The following is a 23,867-nucleotide window of genomic DNA, read 5'->3' on the forward strand; positions in this document are numbered from 1 at the left end:
CAATGTTCTATGTAATAGCCCAAGTGCCATATGTAATAGCAGCCTTGGACTGCACCCATGTTGTGGTGGTAGCCCCCAGGCACACAAAGCAGTCTACAGGAAGCGGAAGCACTAACACTCCCTCAATATGCAAGTCACCTGCGACCCCAACCTCATCATTACACACTGCTGTGCCCACTACCCAGGTTCCACCCACGACTCCATGGTCCTACGGAAAAGCACACTGCCAGGATACATGGATAGGTACAGAGGACAACGGACCGGGATAGCGGGCGAGTAAATCTGACTGCACACATGCACTGTGAAGCACCTGACCAAATTGGGGGTTTGGGGAATGTGATGAATGACACAAAGCATGTCCTGACAAGCAAATGCAAGTGTAGTATCTGGGCAGGCCCAGCACCAACTTCAGAGTACACTACAAGGTGCATGTCGGCCACACCTTGACAGACATGCAGCTCAACACATGCAGCATCATTGTGAACCACACACATGACTACAGGTACCACACTGCATCATGCATGATCCTAAGCAATACCAAACAAATTGTAACATTGCCTTTCCCAACTGCAGTCCTGCCAGTGCCACAGTCATGTACACATGTACACCCACCCTGCAATGTTGCCTAACTGCCCCAAGATCAGCATGGAAGGCTGATGGCAACCCCTTCATGCCACAAGCAAGAGACCAATACACAGGCCAAGGCTGCCTAAATGAATAGATGTCACCAATAGACACATTACCAAGCAACTACAGCAATGTCACAGGGTGCATGTCAAGGTAAAGGAATGCATGATACCAGTGACACAGCATGCCGAGATATTGTAGAGTCACATTCCATGTGATGAGTCCACATATGCATTCACATGATGTCTATTACCCTGATATAAAATGTTAGTACACCATCACACATTTCACAGTGACTGATGTGTGTGCCTCTCCCCATGCATGCGACTCCGGATATCCGCAGCTGGCCTGCTAATGACCCCTTTGCATGATCCACAAACACCCCACGACATGGCATATACCATGCAACACAGCAGGACCTGTGTGTGCATTGAGCAGACCTTTTAACTTCTGAAGGCATGTTTCCGCTGCCTAGATCACACAGGCGGAGCCTTTATGTACGCTCTAGAAAAAGTAGGCAAGATCATGCTTCTGTGTGCTATGTTGCACAAAATTTGTGTATGGCGGAATGTACCCCTACCCCCTGACGTGGGCATATCACCCCCAGAGGGTGATGATGCAGTGCTTGAGGCAGGTGCCAGGCCAGGTATGATATGATATGATATGATATGGCATTTGTAACGCGCCTATACATAAGGTAACATCAGAGATGATGTGAGGGAAGAGAGACTGGTTTGCCATGCACTGATTGGCAATTTCTTTTGAATCATTTCCCTTGCACAAGCCATGCACCACTGTGGGACTGTCACATTTGTAAATAAACTCCACAATGAGAAATCGGGAATGTCCTCGCATTGATGTAGTTCAACTGTTTTATTCTAACCATGTGCCCAAACTATCCCCCTCCCCTCTCCCAACACCATTTCCCAACACACTATCCCCCTCGCCCTCCCACCACCAACTCCACGGCATGGCCACTCAGGGTGATTGATGTCACAACATTATTTCCCTGTCCTCTCCCCCCCACCTTCGACAACCAGTGATCTGGATTACAGATGGTGCAGGGACTGCAGCCTTGGAATGCTCTGCCGGGAGTCCCCTGTTGGTGTGGTGGAAGTAGAAGGAATGGGCCCAAGCCCCAAGAGCTGTTGGCGTACCAACTCATTGCTTTGGCAGATGGCCTCAGCAAGTGCTAAAATGCCTTCCGTCATCTCACGGACCCTCTGGCCAAATGTTGTCAGTGCTGATGTACTGACAGTCATTACTCTGTGTCCTAGCATTGGCCTGAGCAATCCTGTGTGTTGCCCACTGGATGCTGCCACGTATGGCCTGCATGTGTCCTGCGTGGGTGTGCCAAATGGCCCCAATCTCCCTCTGTCTCTGTTCCATGTCCCCCGGCCTCTGCAGCACCATGCCAAGGGTGGGTAAAAACTGCATAGGAGAGGGTCTCTCCTGTGGGGGTGTGCTGTTGGCAGGGGAGCCAATTGACGAGGTGTCAGTGTCCAGCTCAGGTGTATGAATTCTGCAGTGGCAGAGTGGGCTCTCAGTTGAGGTGGAGGGCTGCCAACGGAGACTGTGTCCAGGGGTTGTTGGCACTTCTGCCTGTAATGTTACCGGGCTATTGTCCCCCGGTATCTCCATGGTCACTCCGATAGGTGGTGTATTCGCTGTGGCAGTGCCCGCAGCTGCGGGTGTGTGTGCAGCTGCCATGGCCATGCTCCTGGTGGGCTGGGGAGGGGTGGGCCTAGTCCTGCTGTGATGCGGTGTGATGCTGTGGGACATCTGCCTCAGCGTGGCCTGTGTGCCACTTTGCGGGAGGGTGGCGGTGGCACTGGCGGGTCCTGATGGCTGGGATGTCCCACTCCCAGATGGGCCTGCCGCCTCATCGTCATCGGATGCCTCTGGCATTGTTTGAGTGCCTGTAGGGGCATAGGAGATGCCGTCAGTTTTCATACCCCCACGTGTTTTGGCTTGCAAGGCATTCATTATATGATGCAGTGTAGGATCCCCAGACTATTGGGCAGATGTGCATGGTTGGTCAGGGGTGATTGCATGTGGGTTCACTACGATGGGGAAGGATGTGGATATGGGTGTGTGTCAAATGGCCAGTTGGTCTTTGGCCTGTGTGGGATGGCAAGGCGTATGTGATGGGGCAGCTGTTGTCTAGCATGCACGATTTGGGTCCCCATGCACTCACGTCCACTCCACGGGTGTGTGCGTGCAGCTGTCATGACAAAGCTCCTGGTGGGCTGGGGGAGGAGTGGTCCTAGTCCTGCTGTGATTCGGTGTGATGCTGCAGGACATCTGCTTTCAGCGTGGCCTGTGTGCCACTTTGCGGGGTGGTGGTGGCAGTGGCAATGGTACTGGCGGGTCCAGACGGCTGGGACGTCCCACTCCCAGATGGGCCTGCCACCTCATCATCATAAAAGGCTCTGGTGTTGCTTGAGTGCCGGTAGAGGGCATAGGAGATGTCGTCAGTTTTCATCCCCCCATGTGTTTTTGCATGAAAGGTATTAATTACATAGTGCAGAGTAGGATCCCCAGACTAATGGGCTGATGTGCATTGTTGGTCAGGGGTGTTTGCATGTGGGTTCACTACGATGGGAAAGTATGTGGATATGGGTGTGTGTCAAATGGCCCGTTGGTCTTTGGCCTGTGTGCGGGCATGGCAAGGCGTATGTGATGGGGCGCTGTTGTCTCCGATGCACAATTTGAGTCCCCATGCACTCACGTCCACTCCATAGGTGTGTGCGTGCAGCTGCCATGACCATGCTCCTGGTGGCTGGGGGAGGGGTGGGCCTAATCCTGCTGTGATTCGGTGTGACGCTGCAGGACATCTGCTTTCGGCATGGCCTGTGTGCCACTTGTGCCACTTTGCAGGGTGGTGTTAGCGGTTGTACTGGCAGGTCCAGATGGCTGGGACGTCCCACTCCCAGATGGCCTGCCACCTCATCGTGATAGGATGCCTCTGGTGTTGCTTGAGTGCCTGTAGGGGGCATGGGAGATGTCGTTGGTTTTCATTCGCCCATGTGTTTTTGCATGCAAGGCATTCATTATATAGTGCAGAGTAGGCTCCCCAGACTAATTGGCTGATGTACATGGTTGGTCAGGAGTGTTTGCATGTGGGTTCACTACGATGGGAAAGGATGTGGATATAGGTGTGTGTCAAATGGCCGGTTGGTCTTTTGCCTGTGTCTGGGGATGGTAAGGCGTACATGATGGGGCTGCTGTTGTCTGGCATGCACTCACTTCCACTCCACGGGTGCCACTCTGATTGAGGGGTTTGGCTTGCTACATGGCGCTGGAAGGTCCCTATGGAGCACTGCTGTGCTGCCAGCATGGGTGTGCAGTGCAGGGCACTTGGATGGGTGCCTTGGACCCCCTCCCCACTGTTGTGACTCACAGGGGTGGCCTTGGTGCACTGGCACATGGCTACTGTGGTTGGTGGCTAAAGTGGAACCCACTCGATGCACCCAGTCGCCATGGACAGTACATGGGTCTGTCCACTGGGGCATCGTGTGCAAGCCTGTCATTCATGCATGCACATGTGCTGGGGGGTGGGGAGTTTGACTCACCGCCTGCATCCAGGCTGCTGGCACCTGCCGCTGCACCTCCAACTCCCGCAATGGCCTCCATGTCCAGCACAGTGCTGCACTTCTTCTCCCGTGCAGTGAGGAACAGTGGCTCCATGGTTCCTCCGCTGGTTGCCATGCTCTCCCACCTTTGTTGGGACAGCAGTCCACGCACCCTAACCCTCAGGTCGTTCCAGCGCTTCCTGCAGTCCTCCCCATCATGGCGTACACTGGCCACTGCTGATATCTTCTGGCTTATGACATGCCAGATGGCGGTCCACCGCTTGCCCGATGTTTTGCACTGACTGGCCCCATACAATTCATCATGGTGTGCAACCACCTCATCTGCAAGCACCGCCAATTCCCCCTTGCAGAATTTTGGTTTTTGGGTTTACGTAGCCAATCTTGGGCACCCTTGCCTCTCACCCTCTCCTGGGACATTCTGACTTGATGGCTGCAGGGAGTGGAGATATTTGATGGATTGTGTTTTTCAAAATGGCTGCCGCAATGCATTCCAACGGTTTCGGTGGCGATAGCCCTATTAGCGCCAGTTTTCAGACGGTAGTCCTTATTTTCAGCACAAATTCCACTGGGTGCTAATAGCGTTACCATTGGAGTCGGGAGCGCGTTCACCCCAGGTTGTGATACAGCACTAATAACGCAGCACAAGCTGGGGGTAACGCTACTTAAGGTCGGCTGAAATTGCATCGGTTTACCGCCCAACTCGTGATAAGGCCCAATATAATATTTCTTCATTCATTTATTGCTGTTTTTGTGATGCGAACCATGAGCACAGTCACTTTTTTACACCTTCATATCATCTATAGCAGATAGACCGGCACCCCAGGCCCTGTTGTTGGCAATCAAAGTCCACAAAGTGGGGCAGGTGCAGAAATGCATGTGCACGGGACAAAGTCCTTATTAGACCACTTCCATTGATGATGATCACTATAAAGAGTCCAAGAAGCAAATACTGATTAGCCTTCAGAGAGTAATTGAGAAGTTGCAGGTGTCTACTTCACACCACTTCACACCGTCCTGTCTAAACATGAATCAAAGAAGAAATTGCCTCATCCCAGCAACACCAGGGATAGAATCGGAGACCAACCACTGATGGACTAGGCGATCAGGTGGCGAGAGCGTGGGTCATCACTTCTTGTTTGTTGCCTCACTTCCTGCATGTAACATCCCTTCTGGTGGCCATCTTGGATTGGTGACATCACTTCCTGTGGCCATCCTGGATCAATGTCATCACTTTCTGAGGCCATCTTGGATTGGTAACATCCCTTCCTGAGTCCATCTTGAGTCTGCCCATATTCCAGCATGAAGACCACATGAAACTCCGGGAAACCCAATCAAGAAGAAATTGCCTCATCCCAGCAACATCAGGGACAAAATTAGAGGTAAACCACTGATCATCACTTTAGAACTTCCTAGAGGCATCCAGCCAGGGGCGTCCCAGTTAAGGGTGGAACAGTGAAGGGTGAAGACCAGCCATTAATCAGCCTATTTGTCTCTTTGCCTATGCGTCTTTGCTTCTGCCTTCCTCCGCGCTGCACATGTGAATACACCTAGTTTGCTAATTACTTTGCTGTCTCTCCACACTGCACTACTCACCTACAATGCATTTGCTCCTGCTGCTCTTCCTACTCACCTCTCCCTATGCTTTGTCCAATCATGCTACAACTTCCTCCTTTTCTATCCTTTTCATAAAACGTACATCTGGAAACTTTCACTGATCCATCTCTCTTGTACTGCCAACAAACAAAGCTGACGTGCTAACCATACCTCACCCAACACCCACCCACATCACCTCTCTTTCTCTGAGACTCACCTATACTCTTCCTTGCTGCAGCAACCGAACATTGCACTCTGGAATGATCAGTGTGTATGCAACAAAACGTCCTTTATCACTGTCTGTCTACTTTCATGCCAGTTCTCCTCCCCTAGACCTCCTGGCTGTCACTGAAACCTGGATTTATTTTTCCATCTGACACCCTGGCATCCCTAAATGACTCCAAACTATCCTTCATTCACTCCCCACGCCTGACTGGCAGAGGCAGCGGTTTCAGACAGTTACTCTCTTCCCACTGCAATGCCTCACAAATCTCTAATGCCACATCCTCTCCTACCTCTTTTGAATTCACCATCTCTACTATTGCTCCGCCTCACTCTGTTCACATCACCTCCATCTATCGCCCTCCTGGTCCCACTGGACATTCTTTGATGAACCTGGGCAACTCCTTGATTCCCTTTCCACTAAACATCACCTCATTCTCTCAGGTGACTTTAACTACACCACTTTAGTCCCTTTTACATAAGACACTGTGCAGGCAATGAAACCTTGTATTGAGTAGGCCATAAGCTATTAATGTCAACCACATCACCTGAAGAAACTGGTGTTCTGAGTTTCATGCTCAGTACATGTTGCAAATTCCATGGATGGTTTTCCATACTCACTGATTAACTAAGTTCTGCCATTGTGGAAAACTTCATCAAGGTTGGAATGCTGCTGTTTTTAAAGACGATAGACTCATGAGTTTAATTATGTATTTATATGTATTTTAATTTTGATAAAGTGGCACACGCCCAGAGGCCTAAGAGTGCCCAAAGATCAAGACAAAAACAGACCTAAGGCAAAGCCATCAAATAAAATGGGGAATTCAGAGAGATCACTCAGACGGGATGGACTCAGCCAAGAAGAGAGTTGAAAAGAAAGGTCTTAAGCCTCTTTTTGAACTAGCTCACTTGTTGTTTCGATTTTTCTCATATTGAGTGGGTGAGATCCAGAGAGCATGATCTTGGGCATCAAAGCCAGCTCCTCTGAATTTAGTAAGCCTGAATCTAGGCTGCGAGAGTCTGGCTTGATCCTGAGACAGGAGGTTGCGGGTGGGCAGGTATGCCTTCAAATGGTTGTTAAGATATTTTGGGGCCTCACAGGTCAGGCACTTGTGAGTCAGGGTCAGAATTGTATGGGTGATCCGATGTTTCACAGGCAACCAGTGTAGCCCCCTCCTTGTGTTGATGATATGAACATGTCTTGAAAGGCCAAGGGCAGCTCTCACAGCCCCGTTTTGGGCGACCTGCAACGCTCAGATGTTAGATTGGGAAATGCCAATCAACAGACTGTTGCAATAATCCAATCGTGAGTTTACGAGGGCTGAAGCTAGAAGGGATGTGTTCTTGTGAGAAAGAAACAGGCGGATGTGATGGAGCAATTTATTAATTAAACCACATGAGGTCTGAATCTGAGCGACATGTTGTCTCATTGTGAACTCGGTGTCCAAAATGACACCCAGATTCTTTACATTCTTTGCCACCAGGATGGTACTATTAGCGACGGTAAAACCTTTATATCGAGGGGCATTTTTTTTAAAGCTTGGGGCCAGAAGCAACAATAAGGAGCTCTGTCTTATCGGTATTGTGGGCCAAAGAGTTAGCTGCCATCCAGGAATGAATGGTGGTATAGATGGTATTAATGGCCATAGAATCTTGTGAGTGGATGCCTGAGAGTTTCATGACAACCTGGATATCATCCACGTAGTTGGTATAGAGGATGCCCAGGTTGTCAAGGAACCTCAAGAGCGGCAGGATATAGATGTTGAATAAAGTGGGTGAAATGCAAGATCCCCGTGGAACCCCACAGGTGATGAACGCCAGTGAGGAACTTGCATCATCAGTGGCCACTCTGGCGTTGAGGGGGCCCAAAGCAGCCCACCAGCGACTCCAAACTGGCCACCAATAAGGCGTGGTCGACCAGGCCAAAGGCAGCGGACAGATCGAGTAGTATCAAAAGCACTGGCTGACCTTAATCCACAATGCTGGAAAGACTGGATTTCAGGTCCAACATGGTGGTCTTGGCACTGTTTATGGCTCCGAAACCAGATTGCCGTGTTCCAAGGATGTTGTTATCTTCAATGAATTTCTGGAAATGAAGATACGCCACCCTGTCCATGATCGTAAGTAGAAAAGGCACGTAGACAATCGAGCTGAAGTTTTTAGCAAGCATGGGGTCGAGGTTATCCTTCTTCAATAAGGGAGTAATCCACGCCTCCTTCAGGAGAGGCGGGACCAGTCTTTTCGGCGAAGGAGAGATTGACCAGCTTTGTCACCCAGGGTCTCAAAACATCAGCAGCCTGGATGGGCAGATATCACCCCGACAAGAGGTTGGTTTCAAGCTGACTATGATTCGGGACATTTCAAGCTCAGTGCTTTGGGAAAAATGGAAGGCAGGTCTGTCCTTTGTGTGGGGCGGGGTAAGCGAAGAAGTCCCCTCCGTGGTGTCCCCTACAAGGCTGGAAGAATTCCTAAATCATTAATAGTATGTTGATCCAAGGTTACTTTGGAGACAAAGGAGTCATGGATTCCTTGGCACTATGTGGAATCTTTTGTGGCAGCAGCCATAGTACTGGTCTACTGCTTGAATTCTCTCAGAATAGTAAAGTGCTCCTTGGATCTTTATTTGGCCTCTGCAATCATAGTTATAGAAGGGAGATTTAGCCTGAATGATAGCAGCCTTGAGCTTTTTTACCGAGAGTTTATAGGAAGCCAGAGTAACAGGTGAGGGGCTTTTATGCCATTCTCGTTCAACTGACCTCTTCAGGTGTATGAGATTAAGAATGGTATTGTTGAACCAGCTCTTGTTATAGGTTTCAGGTTTCATACACCTGCTTATGAGGGGGGCTAAGGTATTAATGGCCCCCTTTAATGTATTGGTGAGGTAAGAGGACAAATCAGAGGTGCTGTTATAATCATCCAGGACACCAAATCTGGAGCCAAGAACACCAGACAACTTAAGAGGTGTGACATTTTTCCAATTTCTGGTTGTTTTAGTAGGTATGGGGCTGGCATCCAGTCTCAGAGGAGATGCAGGGGGAATGGCTAAGAAGGTAAGCAAATGATGGTCAGACCAATAACAAGGAGTTACAGACAGGTTGGTAATGGGAAGCTGAGGGGACCGTACCCAGTCAAGTGTATGCCTCCCGACATGGATAGACCCTTCCACCCATTGAGAGAACCCTATGGCATTCAGTAAAACCAGCAGGGATGAGGCGATATTATCTGCAGGCACTTCGGCCCAGTAGTTATAGTCCCCCAGCACAATGATGGGGGAATTCATTTTAGTTATTTTATTCATAAGATTCAGAAACTGTTCTTCGAAAAGAGGTAAAGATCTCGGGGTCTATAGATGACAACAATAGTGAGGGAGACGTTGTCCGTGACTTGAGGTTTGCCACTAAACTCTCACAGTCTTCGGGGAATCCATGGGACGAGAGGTGGTAATGCAGCTGGCTTTTAAATAGTAAAAGTTGATTACCACTGCCGGGCCGAAAGATTTGGTATTTGGGTTGGATGGCAAGTGCAACCTCGTATGAGATGGCTTCATTGAGCAAGGACTCAGTAACAGGCAAAATGTCAGGAATGGATTTGATAAGTAGATCCTCAATTTCAACCCCATGATGCATAAGGGAGCGTGTGTTGAGAAGAGAGAAACATAGTGGGAAGCCACACGAACATGGCTTCAGAGCCTTTTTGTCTTTAATCAGAATGTTGGGGGTTCCTCTTGATTGACATTGCTGACCGGCTGAGTGCCAATAGGCCCCTGACTCAAGATCTGAGTGGGCAGGGGCAAAATAGTATTAACAGGAACATGACCCGAACCCGATAGGGAATAGGGGGAGGCGATGAAACCATGTTGAAAGTGTGCCTTGAGTTAGTCATGAATGGGAGCGTTGGACTTGGGCTGGAGCAAACACGGCTATTTAGCAACATGGGTTCTAAATGACTATATTTTGCCATAATGGCCGCAAGTTTGCGCTGCAAGGTGTCAGTATTATGAGTTAGGCACACAATTGTCCCTAAGCGTAGCTTACCGATTAGTATGAATATCTTGCATAGAGGAAATAGGAAGAAGACACAATACCCATACTTGCCAACCCTACTGATTTAGGCAGTAGGCTACTGCTTTTTTACAACTATCAGTGCTATGCTCTCGATACCCAGCTCATTTTCAGGCTACCCTCGGCCTCCTCCTCTCCTTCCCTCATCTCTGACTGTCTGTCTGCTATCCAGGTATGGTGTGCCGCCAATGACCTTTGCCTTAATGCCAGCAAGACTGAGATTCTACTCATTGGCACACCCACTCCCTCCTTCCCTGCAGCTCTCTGACCGGCCTCTCTTGGCCCTCTTCCTGCTCCTACCTGCAAGGCTAAAAACCTTGGGGTCATCTTCGACTCTACACTCTCCTTCTCTCCTCACATATCTGACATCTCTAAGAAGTCACACTACCAGCTGCACCTCCTCAGAGGTAGTCTTCCCTTCCTCTCCTTCCCCCAGAAGCTCACTGTCTCCCGAGCCCTGGTTCTCTCGAAGCTGGACTACTGTAACAGCCTCTATCTTAATCTGCCTGCCTCCACTCTCCACCCTCTGCAACTCATCCAGAACAGAACTGCAAGACTTGTCCTTGGCCTCAAGCCCAGGGACCGTATTTCTCCAGGACTGAAATCTCTACACTGGCTCCCAGTGGCTGCGAGGATTAAGTTCAAAACCCTCTGCATTATCCACAAGGCCTTCTGGGGCCTGGGGCCAAAATACCTTCAACTATCTCTCCCTAAATATCTTCCTTCCCGAGCCCTTCGCTCATCCGTCTCCAACTCCCTCAGGGTCAGCCGCTTCTCAAAGCAATGAGCTGGGGGTAGATCTCTCTCCGCGGCAGGGGCCTCCCTCTGGAGCAGCCTTCCTGCCTCCCTGAAACTTGAGGAGAACCATCTCCGGTTCCGGAAGCACCTCAAAACCTTCCTCTTTGCCTCTGCCTTCTCTGTCCCTCTCCCCTGCTAAATTGTACACTGAAATTGCACTGAATCTGCAACTGGGCCACTCTCACCGACCTCGGTCCTGGGTCCAGCCACTCTCCACTTGCACTGCCTCCCTGGCATTGCATCCCCTGCACTGCGGGACTGTCTAGGTATCCCTACAGCCCCCCCTTCCCAGCACTTGCCTGCACTTACCTTGCACTTGCCACCAGCTGGCCCTATTTATTTATTTATTTTTATTCTACTTACTTGTACTGCACTTCCCCCTCCCCTTCCCCTTGCAGTTTTCCCTTCCCCTACCCCTGCACTTGCGCGGTCTGAATGATACCTGGCCTAGTAGGATCGTTGTCTGTCTTCCCCTTGTTCCCCCCTGCCTCGTCGCGCCTTGAAACACTTGTGTATAGGTACGTTACAAATTCCATATCATATCATATATCATATCATATCTTTTTAAGCAGTCCTACCACCTACAGATTTGGGTGACAGATCCTACTGCTTTTTACAGTTGCAGGTAATTTATGTGACTCTAAGGCAATTAATCTGTCTGTTCTGGGAGCGGGTTAGTGATTGAGTGATTACTTTGAGTGATGGGCTCAGACCAATCAGACCAATCCACTGACCTGACAGCTACATGACTCTGCCCTGCACACTTTCCGGGACAGACCTTAGGTGAGCCACCAGTGAAGGGAAGTGGGAGAGCGTACCACCATCACACAGCACCTGCCTATCACACTTAGGAGGGTATCGGTCTCTATGTTGTTCAGAGTTCAACCTGCACTGCATGAATAAATATGTACTGCCTGGGCTGCTGCTACAGAGCACGGGCAAGCGTTGCCTACCATGTGTTATTATTTTCTGTGAAGTTAGGTATTTGAATTTGGTGTTAATTTACCATTCAGAATTATACATTTCAAACATTTGAACATATTTCTATGTTGTGCTGTTTGATGGGTTGTGCATTTTAGAATGCTCCAGTGGTGCCACCAATGTATGTTTTATAATTTCCTGTGATATCATTGTTATACTAAGTATTATGTTTGAAACTTGAAAAATCCTACATCTTTTTGGTCACAGAATGTTGGCAAATATGAATACCTGAAGCTAAATACACATAGAGAGAAGGAGAAAACACCAGAAACAATACGGTCGCAAACCGGCAACAACCGGACAGACTCTTAAAACGCGCTGCCGATAAAGAGGACCGCCGGTGTTTTAGGGAAACGTAGTTCCCTGGAACTACTGTTCTCTGCAGGCACTTCTGAGGCGGGGAGAAGCTAATCAGCATGCGATGTGGCTGAAGTAGACCGACTGAAAAGAAGTCGGCAGTCTCGTGCGAGCCCGCACAGAGCAGAATCATACGGAAGCTAAAAACAAGTGGCTGAGATCTTAGTCGGAAATGAAGTCCTTACTGCTTGGCAGGTATTTCAAGCAAAGCAAATATTTCAAATTAACGTACAAATGAAAGTAAACGCCGAGGTCTTAGTCGGAAATGCAGTCTTACTGCTATGCAGGAAATTCAAATAAAGCACATTTTTCACATCAAAATACAAATGAAAGTAAATGTGTCAATAAGCATTACTCGGCAAACAGTACTGCAGTCATACACACGCACACTGTGATTGGTTCAGAGAACTGCTGACAACAGTTTGTGTAAAAGTGAGTGGAATCACACAACCCTTTACAGTCAGGCTACAATAGTGCATGACGTTTCTGCATGTTTGCCTTACGAATAATAACGATCACATGGGTGTAATTAATGGCCCCCAGTGTGTTTGTAGGCCTGCTATCTGCATTACTTCTGACTTTATGTTGTTCATAGAGGCTATATCCAGGGTGTACATTTTGCACTTGCCACTAGCCATTGGCTAGTGATACTTGAATCTTGGCAAGTAAGAAATGGTGTGCTGTGTGCATCTATAGAATCGAGGTGGCAAGTCACTTTTTTATACCTGGCTAGTAGCTTGCAACTTGAATTGTTGCACCCTGCTGTATCAATGGGGACATAAATGTAGGTATTCACTCACTGTGGCCTGGTGGTAAGTATTTGCTTCACGGGGCACAGAATGAAGCTACAGATGGGGAGCAGGTGCAAGTGGATCTAGGTCACCGGCCTAAGCCCCGCCCACCTGATGCCCCGCCCACCTGGTGCCTTCCTGCCTGCCGCTCTTTTTCACCACTTAGCAAGCGCCACCCAACTGGTGTCTTGCTGCTTGCCGCTCTTTTTCACTACTTAGCAAGCCCCGGCCACCTGGTGCCTTCCTGCTTCCCACTCTTTTTCACCACTTAGCAAGTCACGCCCACCTGGTGCCTTCCTGCTTGCCGCTCTGTTTCCCTACTTAAGGAGCCCTCCAGCTTCTTTTCCTTTGCAGATGGGGAGCAGGTGCAAGTGGATCTAGGTAACCTGGCCTAAGCCCCGCCCACCTGGTGCCTTCCTGCCTGCCGCCCTTTTTCACCACTTAGCAAGCCCCGCCCACCTGGTGCCTTCCTGCTTGCCGCTCTTTTCCACCACTTAGCAAGCCCCGCCCACCTGGTGCCTTCCTGCCTGCCGCTCTTTTTCACCACTTAGCAAGCCCCACCCACCTGGTGTCTTCTTGCTTCCCGCTCTTTTTCACCACTTGGCAAGCCCCGCCCACCTGGTGCCTTCCTGCTTGCCGCTCTTTTCCACCACTTAGCAAGCTCCGCCCACCTGGTGCCTTCTTGCTTGTGGCACTTTTTCCCTACTTAAGGAGCTCTCCAGCCTCTTTTCCTTTGCAGATAGGGAGCATGTGCAAGTTGATCTGGGTCACCTGGCCTAAGCCCCGCACACCTGGTGCCTTCCTGCCTGCTGCTCTTTTTCACCACTTAGCAAGTCCCGCCCACCTGGTGCCTTCCTGCTTCCCGCTCTTTTTCACCACTCACTTAGCAAGCCACGGCAACCTGCTGCCTTCCTGCTTGCCGCTCTGTTTCCCTACTTAAGGAGCGCTCCAGATTCTTTTCCTTTGTAGATGGGGAGCAGTGCAAGTGGATATAGGTCACCTGGGCTAAGCCCCGCCCACCTGGTGCCTTCCTGCCTGCCTCTCTTTTTCACCACTTAGCAAGCCCCACCCACCTGGTGCCTTCCTGCTTCCTGCTCGTTTTCACCACTTAGCAAGCCACGCCCACCTGGTGCCTTCCTGCTTGCTGCTCTGTTTTCCTACTTAAGGAGCCCTCAAGCTTCTTTTCCTTTGCAGATGGGGAGCAGGTGCAAGCGGATCTAGGTCACCTGGCCTAAGCCCTGCCCACCTGGTGCCTTCCTGCCTGCTGCTCTTTTCACCACTTAGCAAGCCCCGCGCACCTGGTGCCTTCCTTCACCATCACCGTCTTGTGGCCAATGCTGAATTTGACTTTCATGGACTTCATTCATTCATGGTGCGTCACTCTTTCTCAACTCTCATGCTGGACTTCCTTTGCATCTTGTACTCATGGTGGCCCTGATCATGCTGTTCCCATCTTCATCTTGTATCCTGGCTTGCAACATTAAGTGTTATTACTGACTTCTGCAATTGTATTCACTCTCCACTCTTGCTTCTCCACTCTTTTTGACTGCTTACTCTCTTTTCTCTCCTCCTTTCCCTTCTCCCTTTTCGTATCTCCTCCCCTTACTTTATTCTGTGCACTTACTCTATCAGAATTGTCCCTGGACCTAATATGATAGCAACCTCGTCTGTTTCCTCCACCCTCCCATTACTGTTTTTTTCCTCCCCACCACCCCTCCAGCACTATCTGAAATGTCGTCAGGCCTAGTATGATAGTCGCTTGTTTTGTTCCTCCCCTCCCTTTTGGCACCCCTCTCCCTCACCTTTTTGTTTTTCTCCGGCTCTACCAGAAATATCGTCAGGCCTAGTACGGTAGTCACTAGGGGTGTACCGAACTTCGGCTTCGAGTAAGTATTCGGCCGAATTCCAGCTGAAAAAAAGCTATTCGACTCCGGCAAATAGTTTCTAGCTATTCGGCTCTTGCCAAATACTTTGACATTCTCATTTGAATACAATGCAACAAGAACTCAGAAAGGAAAATATAGACAACAGTTTGCAAAATTGAATAGAATTAGACCAGACAAATTGCTATCACACAGCTGAAAAATATCTTATATTGTAATCTGCACCTTAGGGCATGTTTTGTTACAGATTCTTAGACAAAAAAGGTGCTCATCTTTTATACTTAGCCTGCAACAACACAGGAACATCTTTTCTTTTGGCAAATGTTTATGTGCAATGTGCACTTTTTTCAGTTGGAAAAAACAAACTGAAAGAAATGTCCATAGATATTTTCAGTTCCTGTCATGTCACTTCCCATTGCGTACGTCATAATGCCCACATTTCTTTTTTTAAGGACTTGAGTCCTTAGTTTAACATTATTTCATATTTTATCATGAAATTATAAGAGGCATATGTTTGTGTATTGACGAGAAAGAGTGGCTAGTATAAGTGAAAAGTGAGCAGCATTTGTTTGGGTGTGGTGAATAGTTGTGAGATGTAGTTCACGCATTTCAGATTTCCACTTGACTTGTGTCCTGCATGAGCCAAAATGAACCATTTTATACATTTCTATGTGAGCTGCAAAGAAGTTTTGAAACTCGACCGCATCGACTTTGCAACTGTATAGAGAATGCAATGCACCTGATTCACAAAGGCAGTCCTTTTGCATTTGTGAAGCCTCCTACTTTAACTGGCACTGAATATGCAACAATCTTCTGTACATTTGGTCCCTTCATTTTGGTAAAATCTGCTTTATTTCTGGCTTTTATACTTTAAATAAAGATGCTACATTAATTAAAATGAAGAGAAATAAAAGTATAAAATGCATTTATAATGGTGCTTATTTTCGTTTTTTCAATAAGTGTGTTTGGAACATGATTTATTAAATAAAGCAAGTATTCGGCTTCATATTCGGCTTCGGCCGAATAGTTGATAAACTATTCGGTATTCGGCCGAATACCAAATATGCTATTCCGTACAGCCCTAGTAGTCACCTGTCTGTTTCCATTTCCTTCCCACTCTCACCCTCCCTTCCTTATCTGTATCTTAGCTCTTGCACTATCTGAAATGTCGTCAGGCCGAGTACGATAGTTAATTTCACATCCTTACAGTTCATGGCCTGTAAGAATGTGGTTGTATTTTCCCTTGTTCCCCCCCTTGCCTTGAAGCGCTTTGAAACAAATTGGGCCTCATTACGACCCGTGCAGTAACCATGGCACTAGTAGCGCCAAGGTTGCCGCCGGTATTTTACCGATTCCACCATGGTGAATGGCGGAATTACCGCCCTATTCCAAGGTTGGCGGGGCGGTAATTCCCCATTCACCATTGGCCCTCCCCCATTCCCATTTATGCCCCCATAGGGCTCAATGTAAATGGGGAAGGCGGTAGTTACGGTACCGCAAATTGCGGTAACATAATTACCTCCAAGGTCCCTTTGCGGGTCCAATCCTTAACGGCTGGTAAAACCAGCCGTTAAGGTAGGGACCCGCAAAGGGACCTCGTAATTAGGCGGTAAGGGGTTAACGGCGCCGCCACCTTTTACGGCGCCGTTAACCCCTTATCGCCTGGGTCGTAATGAGGCCCATTGTGTATAGGCGCTATAAAAAATAAACTATCATATCATACAAGATACCATTTCCATGTCTACCTGTGCTTTTAAATGATCCAATGCAAAGATCGTTACTAGTTAACGTCGTCTTGTCTCTTGTGATGATGGATCTCTGGTAACGTGCAGAATCTGCACCTTTGTTCATTAGATGTTGTAGCTTCCATCTGTGTTGCTGAATCCTGGCCTTCTGTAACAAGATTTCCCAACAGCTCAAAATATGATTCTCAGATGCTCTGGGCATTTTCTGTAGACATCAGTAGCACAAGGTTGTGTAAATGCCAGAAGAGTGCTGTACAATCCGATGTAACATAATATAACATGCCTTTTGCTAGATTTCCCACAAGTAATGTGAGCTCATGGATTCATTTTCTGTTGTTTCTCCTAGGTAAACCTTCCCCGAGCATTGATGATTGCTGTTCCTTTAGTCACGTGTCTTTATATAATGGTGAACATAAGCTACTTCACCATAATGAGCACCGCAGAGATGCTAGCATCGGGGGCTGTTGCTGTCAGCTGGGGGTAAGTATTTCAATGGTAATGACTGACATTCACATTGTACAATGAATTTGATATATTTGATAGTGATTCATAAATGTTCCACTGTAGCCACTCAATTTCAGATTGTTCTTAATATAAAGATCCATTCAATTCTTGACCTTTTTTATTTGTGCATACATATACTGTGAACTCTCCAGGGTTTGCTTTAATTGAATATCCTTCGATCCTTCCTGGCTTCCAAACGTTAATGGTTCTCCCTCTGATAGGCAGAGTACACCAATTAAGGCTTTATTAACAAAACAAAGCAGATACAACTCTGAGGGCCTAATTCATGGAAGTGTTTTATAATGGTGCAATCCCCTGGGAAAACGTTCCATGAATCAGACCCAAAATCTTCAACACGGATAAACAAAAACTCAAAACCGTAGGAATCCATACACTACACAGAAGGCATACATAGAAAAGAGCTAGTCTGGGCTCCGTGCAGCTAGTCAATAGACATTATTTAATTATTTACTAAAAGCAAACACTTGTTTTAAGATATTGATGCACTGTTTTTGCATCAGATCTTAGATAATCGGATGCCCTGTCTGCACCAGGTGGCTTAAAGAAAAGGACAGGGGTATTCAATGGGAGAGAAGCATTTCTTGGCATCGGTAAACACAAAGCAATGTCTGGATTCCAGCCAAGGCACACACTTCTGAAATCCTCGGTTAAGGTAGCATCAAACTGTAGAGAGGAGAAGTTGCAAAATGCTTTCATTGATTGTCGGGCAATTAAGGGGTAAGTGGCCCTCAATAAAAGGAAGGTGGTGCATTGCCAAAGCCATACTGAAATGGGAGATACAAGAAATGGCTTGTCCTTTGTTCAGAGACTCTGGCAGTTCTCACCTAGGAAGCTTGCTGGCAGAACCTAGCAGGGCACGCTGTGTGCTGGCTGGGTTCTGGTTCTGGAGCTGCTGGACGGGTCCTCTGAGTCCGGGATCGCCCTCTGTTCCCTGGGAGATGTTTAGGGGAGGGATCTTGCTTCCCTCTTGGAAATTGTGGCCTTCCTTCACTGGCGGAAGCTGTAAGGTAGACTGTAATTTCAGCCAGGGTCCAAATGAGTTCTTCTTATTCCTTTCAAAGTCGTCGGATGATCTCCTAAGTGAGGGGCTCAGCCCTCTTTTAATGTCAAATGGGCTCCAGCGATTGGTTCAGGCTATGCCTACTTTAAGGAACCAATCCTGGGTCCCCAAAAACAATCTTCTGTTATGTGTAAGGTCACGACCAGAGTCCTTTGCAAGAGAAAAGGTAAGGTGTGACAACATGCACTCCTAAGTCCCACCCATTTTCCTGTCTGTTGTAGATCAAAGTGTCTCTCTGGTTACCTGAGCCCTCTGTGACTCTAGATCAAAGCGCAAGTCTCCCTTGAAGATTGTGATGAGAGCAGATTTCCTGTCTCCCTTAAAACACATACTTCTTCCCTCTGAAAAATGTCCTCTCTGCAGGGGTTGCGTATGGTATATAGGAGACCTAGACATGCCATTCACTGCCTTTCATACAGAGGGGTGGGAGCTAGCTTCATGTTGACACATTGCATATCCAAGAGGTGTTAGCCCTGCCTCCCTTTTGTCTGTTTTGTGACCAAGCCTGTCGCAGGCCTGTTTCAATTAACTCTTATCAGTATGCGCTGCCACTAGCAGATTTAGACAATAGAGAGGCAGATCCATGGAGCCCTTGACATTTTAATTAGGTTGGCCATGGATGGAGGAAGATGTAGGCCTCCCACTCTGAGATGCTTTTGATGTACTCGTGGCTGTCACATTCCAGCTGAACATGACGGGAGAACAGCGCCTGTAAACTGTGTCCTCCCGGAGTACACTGCACTGTGCGTTTGTTGTGCAGTGATCAGGGAAAATGTGTGAGGAATGGCCCCACACATTTTCAGAGGTTGATCTCACATCATTCATTTTATTTCCAGAATTCAAAAAAGCCCAGGCGAGCGCACACTCCTCGGCGAATGGTCCAGATCCTCATAGGCAGACATCTTGGGAAGTGCAAAATGCTACTAGTAGAGCATTGCCTGAATGGTGCACAACCATCACACTCAACAACCCTTAAGGCCATGGCACTGCACCCCATGCTTCCACCCTGGTTCCTAAAACCCTAGATGGGCCAACTTGTTGCACTGACCACAATGTCCATGAAATGGCAAGTGGGCTAAAAAAACTGAAATGCCACACTTCCCCCGATAACTCAGATATGCTATCTATATCTGAGGCCAACTTCAACTCATGAACGCTTAAAACAAGTAAACTATTTGTCACAGTTATTTTCAGGAAAGGAAATATTGCAAAAGGTTTTGACCTCCTCTTGAAAAAAAGAAGTATTCATTATTTTCCAATCAAAGGCTCTGAAATGTAACTCTCTCCTTTCAAGCTGCTAGAATATTTTATTATTCCAAACTTCCTTCAAAGGCCTAATAGAGGAAAGGAATCTCAATTCACTCTGTATTTCCCTTGTAACAGAAAGGGAAAGCAGATGGCGGAAACGACTGACGCAACTCCCCTTGTTAAATTGGGAGACTGCGACAAGGAAATGCTGGAAGGGAGAGCTGTCCTGTAGTCTTTGGGGTGGGAGAAGATATAATGGTCTGCTGGTGGAGTTTTATGTGTAGTATTTTGACTTTTTGTCTCCCATATTAGTACCTTTGTACCAGGAAGTGCTGCAGGTTGGGTCCCTGCCATTGAGTTTTATTTATTTTAATGTTCATTTATAACGCACTTTATACCAACGAGTGGTTTCTAAACACCAGATCGAGATTCAAACCTGTGTTGCACTTCGTTGTCTTGTTTCCAAGACAAATGCGTTGCCCCTGACCTATCCTTCCTTAAGATGTAATTCCAGTAGTGGGAGATGTCAGGACTTGAGGGGGCTGCCCTGGGTAATGGGCAGAGGTCATTGGAGGTAGTGGAAGGGCAGCAGATGATCAGGGGCTTGTGGGTGAGGGGGCAGAGGTCAGTGGGGGTATTGGGAGGTGTCAGGACTTGAGGCGGCTGCCTGTGGTTTCCGCGGAGGAAACAGAGAGCGTAGTGGGAGGACAGCAGATTTGCAGGGGGCTTGAGGGAGGTGGGGCAGAGGCCAGGGGTGGTACTAGGAGGTGTCAGAACATGAGGGGACTGCCTGGGGTAATGGGTGGAGGTCAATGGGGTAGTGGGAGGTGTCAGGAATCAAGGGGACTGCCTGGGGTTGGGTTGGAGGTCAGTGGGCTTAGTGCGAGGTGTCAGGACCTGAGGGGGCTGCCTGGGGTAATGGGTGGAGGTCAGTGGGGGTAGTGAGAGGTGTCAGGACTTGAGGGAGCTGCCTGAGGTAATGGGCGGAGGTCAGTGAGTGTCGTTGGAGGATGGCAGACTAGCATTGGGGTTGAGAGGCATGGGCTGGAGGTAAGTGGGGGTAGCTTCAGGTGTCGGGACTTGCAAGGCTGCCTGGGGTAATGGGCTGAGGTCAGGGGGTAGTGGGAGGGTGGCAGACTAGCAGGGGGCTTGAGGAGGATGGGGCGGAGGACCGTGGGAGGTGTCAGGACTTGAGGGGGCTGCCTGGGATAATGGGTGGAGGTCAGTGGGGGCAGTGGGATGAGTCAGGACTTGAGGTGGCTACCTGCAGATGGGGGCAGGGGTTAATGGGGGTGGTGGGAGGACGGTGGACTAGCACAGGCTTGAGGGGGATGGGGCAATGGTCAGTGGGGGTAGTCGGAGGTTTCAGGACTTGAGGGGTCTGTCTGGGGTAATGGGAAGAGGTCAGTGGGGGTAGTGGGAAGATGGCAGGCTAGAATAGGGGTTGAGGGGGATGGCAGAGATCAGGGGATAGTGGGAGATGTTAGGACTTGAGGGGCTGCATGAGGTAATGGGCGGAGGTCAGTAGGGGTAGTAGGAGGTGTCAGAACTTGAGAGGGCGGCCTGGGGCAATGGGTGAAGGTCAGTGGGGGTAGTAGGAGGTGTCAGGATGTGAGCTTGCTTCCTCCGGTAATTAGTGGAGATCAGTGGGGGAAGTGGGAGGTGCCAGGACTTGAGAGGGCTGCTTGCAGTAATGGTGGAGGTCAGTGTGGGTAGTGGGAGGACTCAGGACTTGAGGGGACTGTCTAGGGTAATGGGCGGAGGTCATCAGGAATAGTGGGAGGGTGGCAGACTGGCAGGGGGACTTGAGGTTGGCGTGGGGGTCATTGAGGGAAGTGAGAGGTGCCAAGACTTGAGGGAGCTGCCTGGGGTTGGGGCGGAGATCAGTGGGGATAGTGAGAGGTGTCAGGACTTTAGGGGGCTGCCTGGGGTAATGGACGGAGGTCAGTGGAGGTAATGAGGGGATGGCAGACTAGCATGGGGGTTTAGGGGGATGAGGCAGAGGTCAGTGGGGGTAGTGGGAGGTGTCAGTACTTGAGGGGGCTGCTTGGGGTTGGGGCAGAGGTCAGTGGGGGTAGTGGGAGGTGTCAAGACTTGAGGGGGCTGCCTGGAGTAATGGGTGGAGGTCAGTTGGTGTAGTGGGATGTGTCAGGACTTGAGGGGACTGCCTGCGGTAATGGACGGAGGTCAGTGGAGGTAATGAGGGGATTGCAGACTAGCATAGGGGTTGAGGAGAATGGGGCAGAGGTCAGTGGGTTTAGTGGGAGGTGTCCAGACTTGAGGAGCTGCCTGGGGTAATGGGCAGAGGTCAGTTGGTGTAGTGGGAGGATGGAAGGCTAGCATGGGGGTTGAAGGGGATAGGGCAGAGTTCAGTGGAGATAGTGGGAGGTGTCAGGACTTGAGGGGGCTGCCTGGGGTAATGGACGGAGGTCAGTAGGGGTAGTGGGTGGTGTCAGGACATGAGAGGGCTGCCTGGGGTAAAGGGTGGAGGTCAGTGGGGGTAGTGTGAGGTGTCAGAACTTGAGGGGGCTGCCCGGGTAATGGGTGGAGGTCAGTGAGGGTGGTGGAAGGAGTCAGAACTTGAGGTGGCTGCCTGGGGTTGGGTGCAGAGGTCAGTGGGGGTGGTGGGAGGAGGGAAGACTAGCAGAGGGCTTGGGGGGGTTGAAGCAGAGGTCAGTGGGGATAGTGGGAGGTGTCAGGACGTGACAGGGCTGCTTAGGGTAATGGGTGGAGGTCAGTGGTGGTAGTGGGAGGTGTCAGGACTTGGGGAACCACCTAAGGTAATGGGCAGAGGTCAGTGAGGATAGTGGGAGGGGGCGGCGTACTGGCAGGGGACTGAGGAGGTTGGGGCTGCGGCCAGTGGGGGTAGTGGGTGGATGGCAGACTAACAGGGTTTGAGGGGGATGTGGCAGAGGTCAGTGGCGATAGTGGGAGGTGTTAGGACATGAGGGGCTGCCTGGGGTAATGGGAAGAGATAGGTAGGGGTAGTGGGAGTGAGGCAGACTAGCAGGGGGCTTGAGGAGGATGGGGAGCAGGTCAGTGGGGGTAGTAGGAGGTGTCAGGACTTGGGGGGGCTGCCTGGGGTTGGGGCAGAGGTCAGTGGAGGTGGTGGGAGGTCGGCGGACTAAAGGGGGTGGAGCACAGTGGGTTAGTGGAACGAGTCAAGACTTGTGGGGGCTGCTGTGACTTAGGGGTGACGGCCCGCAGTTTTGCCAGGATGCTTGAACTTAGGGGGGACTGTCCGTAGTTTGGGTTCCGCTTGAACTTCGGGGTGACTGTAGTTTGGTGCTGCTTGGATTTAGGGGTGAGGGTCTGCAGTTTCGTCTGGGTGCTGCCTTGAGTTACAGGGGATGGTCTGCAGTTTCATAGGGGTGCTGCCTTGAGTTACTGGGATGGTCCCCAGTTTCGTCTTTGTTCTGCCTTGAGTTACGGGGGACGTTCTGCAGTTTTGCCAGAGTGCTGCCTTGAGTTACGGGGGCGGTCTGCAGTTTCGCCGGGGTGCTACCTTGAGTTACAGGAGATGGCCCACAGTTTTGCCAAGGTGCTGCCTTGAGTTACAGGGGATGGGCCACAGTTTTGCTGGGGTGATGGATGGTGGTGCAAAATCTGGCGCAAAGGTTGTTTGCTGGCTCTAGTCTTTGCTTGTGTGGGGGGAGGTGGGGTGTTGTGGGCATTCCGGGCGCAACTCGTTCTTTGCGCTGCAGGCTACTTTGCGCTTTAGAATGCATGAATCAGTGAACAGTGCTAAACCTTTCCTACGCGCATGTACGCAGAATGTACTTTATGGTGCAAATTAGCGCAGATTTAGCACTTTTTCTATGAATTGGGCTTTTAGCCTCTTATGATTTCAAAATGTACCTCACTTTTCTGCCAAAATTTCAGCTATGATTATTAATGACCCTGCATATCGCATTTTTATTTTATTTATTGAGCATTTGTATGGTGCCTATACAGCAGAAAGTGATTCCAGGCGCCACAAGACAATGGGGGAGGGGGAACAGAGGAAGATAACCAACAATAAAGTTCCTACTAGGCCTCGTGACATTCGATTCGTGCAAGTGCAGCAACAAGAAGTGTAGGGTGAAGGGACAGGTCAGGGCAAAGGGGAAGGTTAGGGAAGGGGTAGAGGGGTATGTAGGAGGGGCGGGGCCCCAGGGGATGGGTAAGTGCTAGGGGTGGCCCGGAGGGAAGTGCGGAGGGAGACGGGATAAGGGTCAACAAGTGCAAAGAGGGGGGGGTGGACCAGATTCTGTAGTCTAGTCAGAGAAGTGTGCCAGACGCAAGTGCTGGTAAGTGGGTGATGGTGTACACTGCTCAAGGGGAGGCATGGCCCCTGTATGAGCGGACCCTCTATGATGCCATTAGTGAGGTATATTAATA

At 49.5% G+C, this 23,867-nt stretch overlaps 1 protein-coding gene across 2 annotated transcripts in view; it reads left to right on the forward strand.

The window, feature by feature from the left end:
- LOC138453241 (b(0,+)-type amino acid transporter 1-like) overlaps window positions 1-23,867 on the forward strand; it is a 434,104-nt gene that overhangs the window by 245,323 nt on the left and 164,914 nt on the right. For both annotated transcript variants that reach the window (XM_069605901.1, XM_069605899.1), the window contains exon 2: window positions 17,001-17,134. In XM_069605901.1, coding sequence (XP_069462002.1) covers window positions 17,001-17,134 — 134 coding nt within the window. The remainder of the gene's footprint in view (window positions 1-17,000; window positions 17,135-23,867) is intronic.

The sequence above is a fragment of the Ambystoma mexicanum genome, chromosome 4p (genome assembly GCF_040938575.1).
Source record: "Ambystoma mexicanum isolate Mex_15411 chromosome 4p, UKY_AmexF1_1, whole genome shotgun sequence".
NCBI lineage: Eukaryota > Metazoa > Chordata > Amphibia > Caudata > Ambystomatidae > Ambystoma > Ambystoma mexicanum.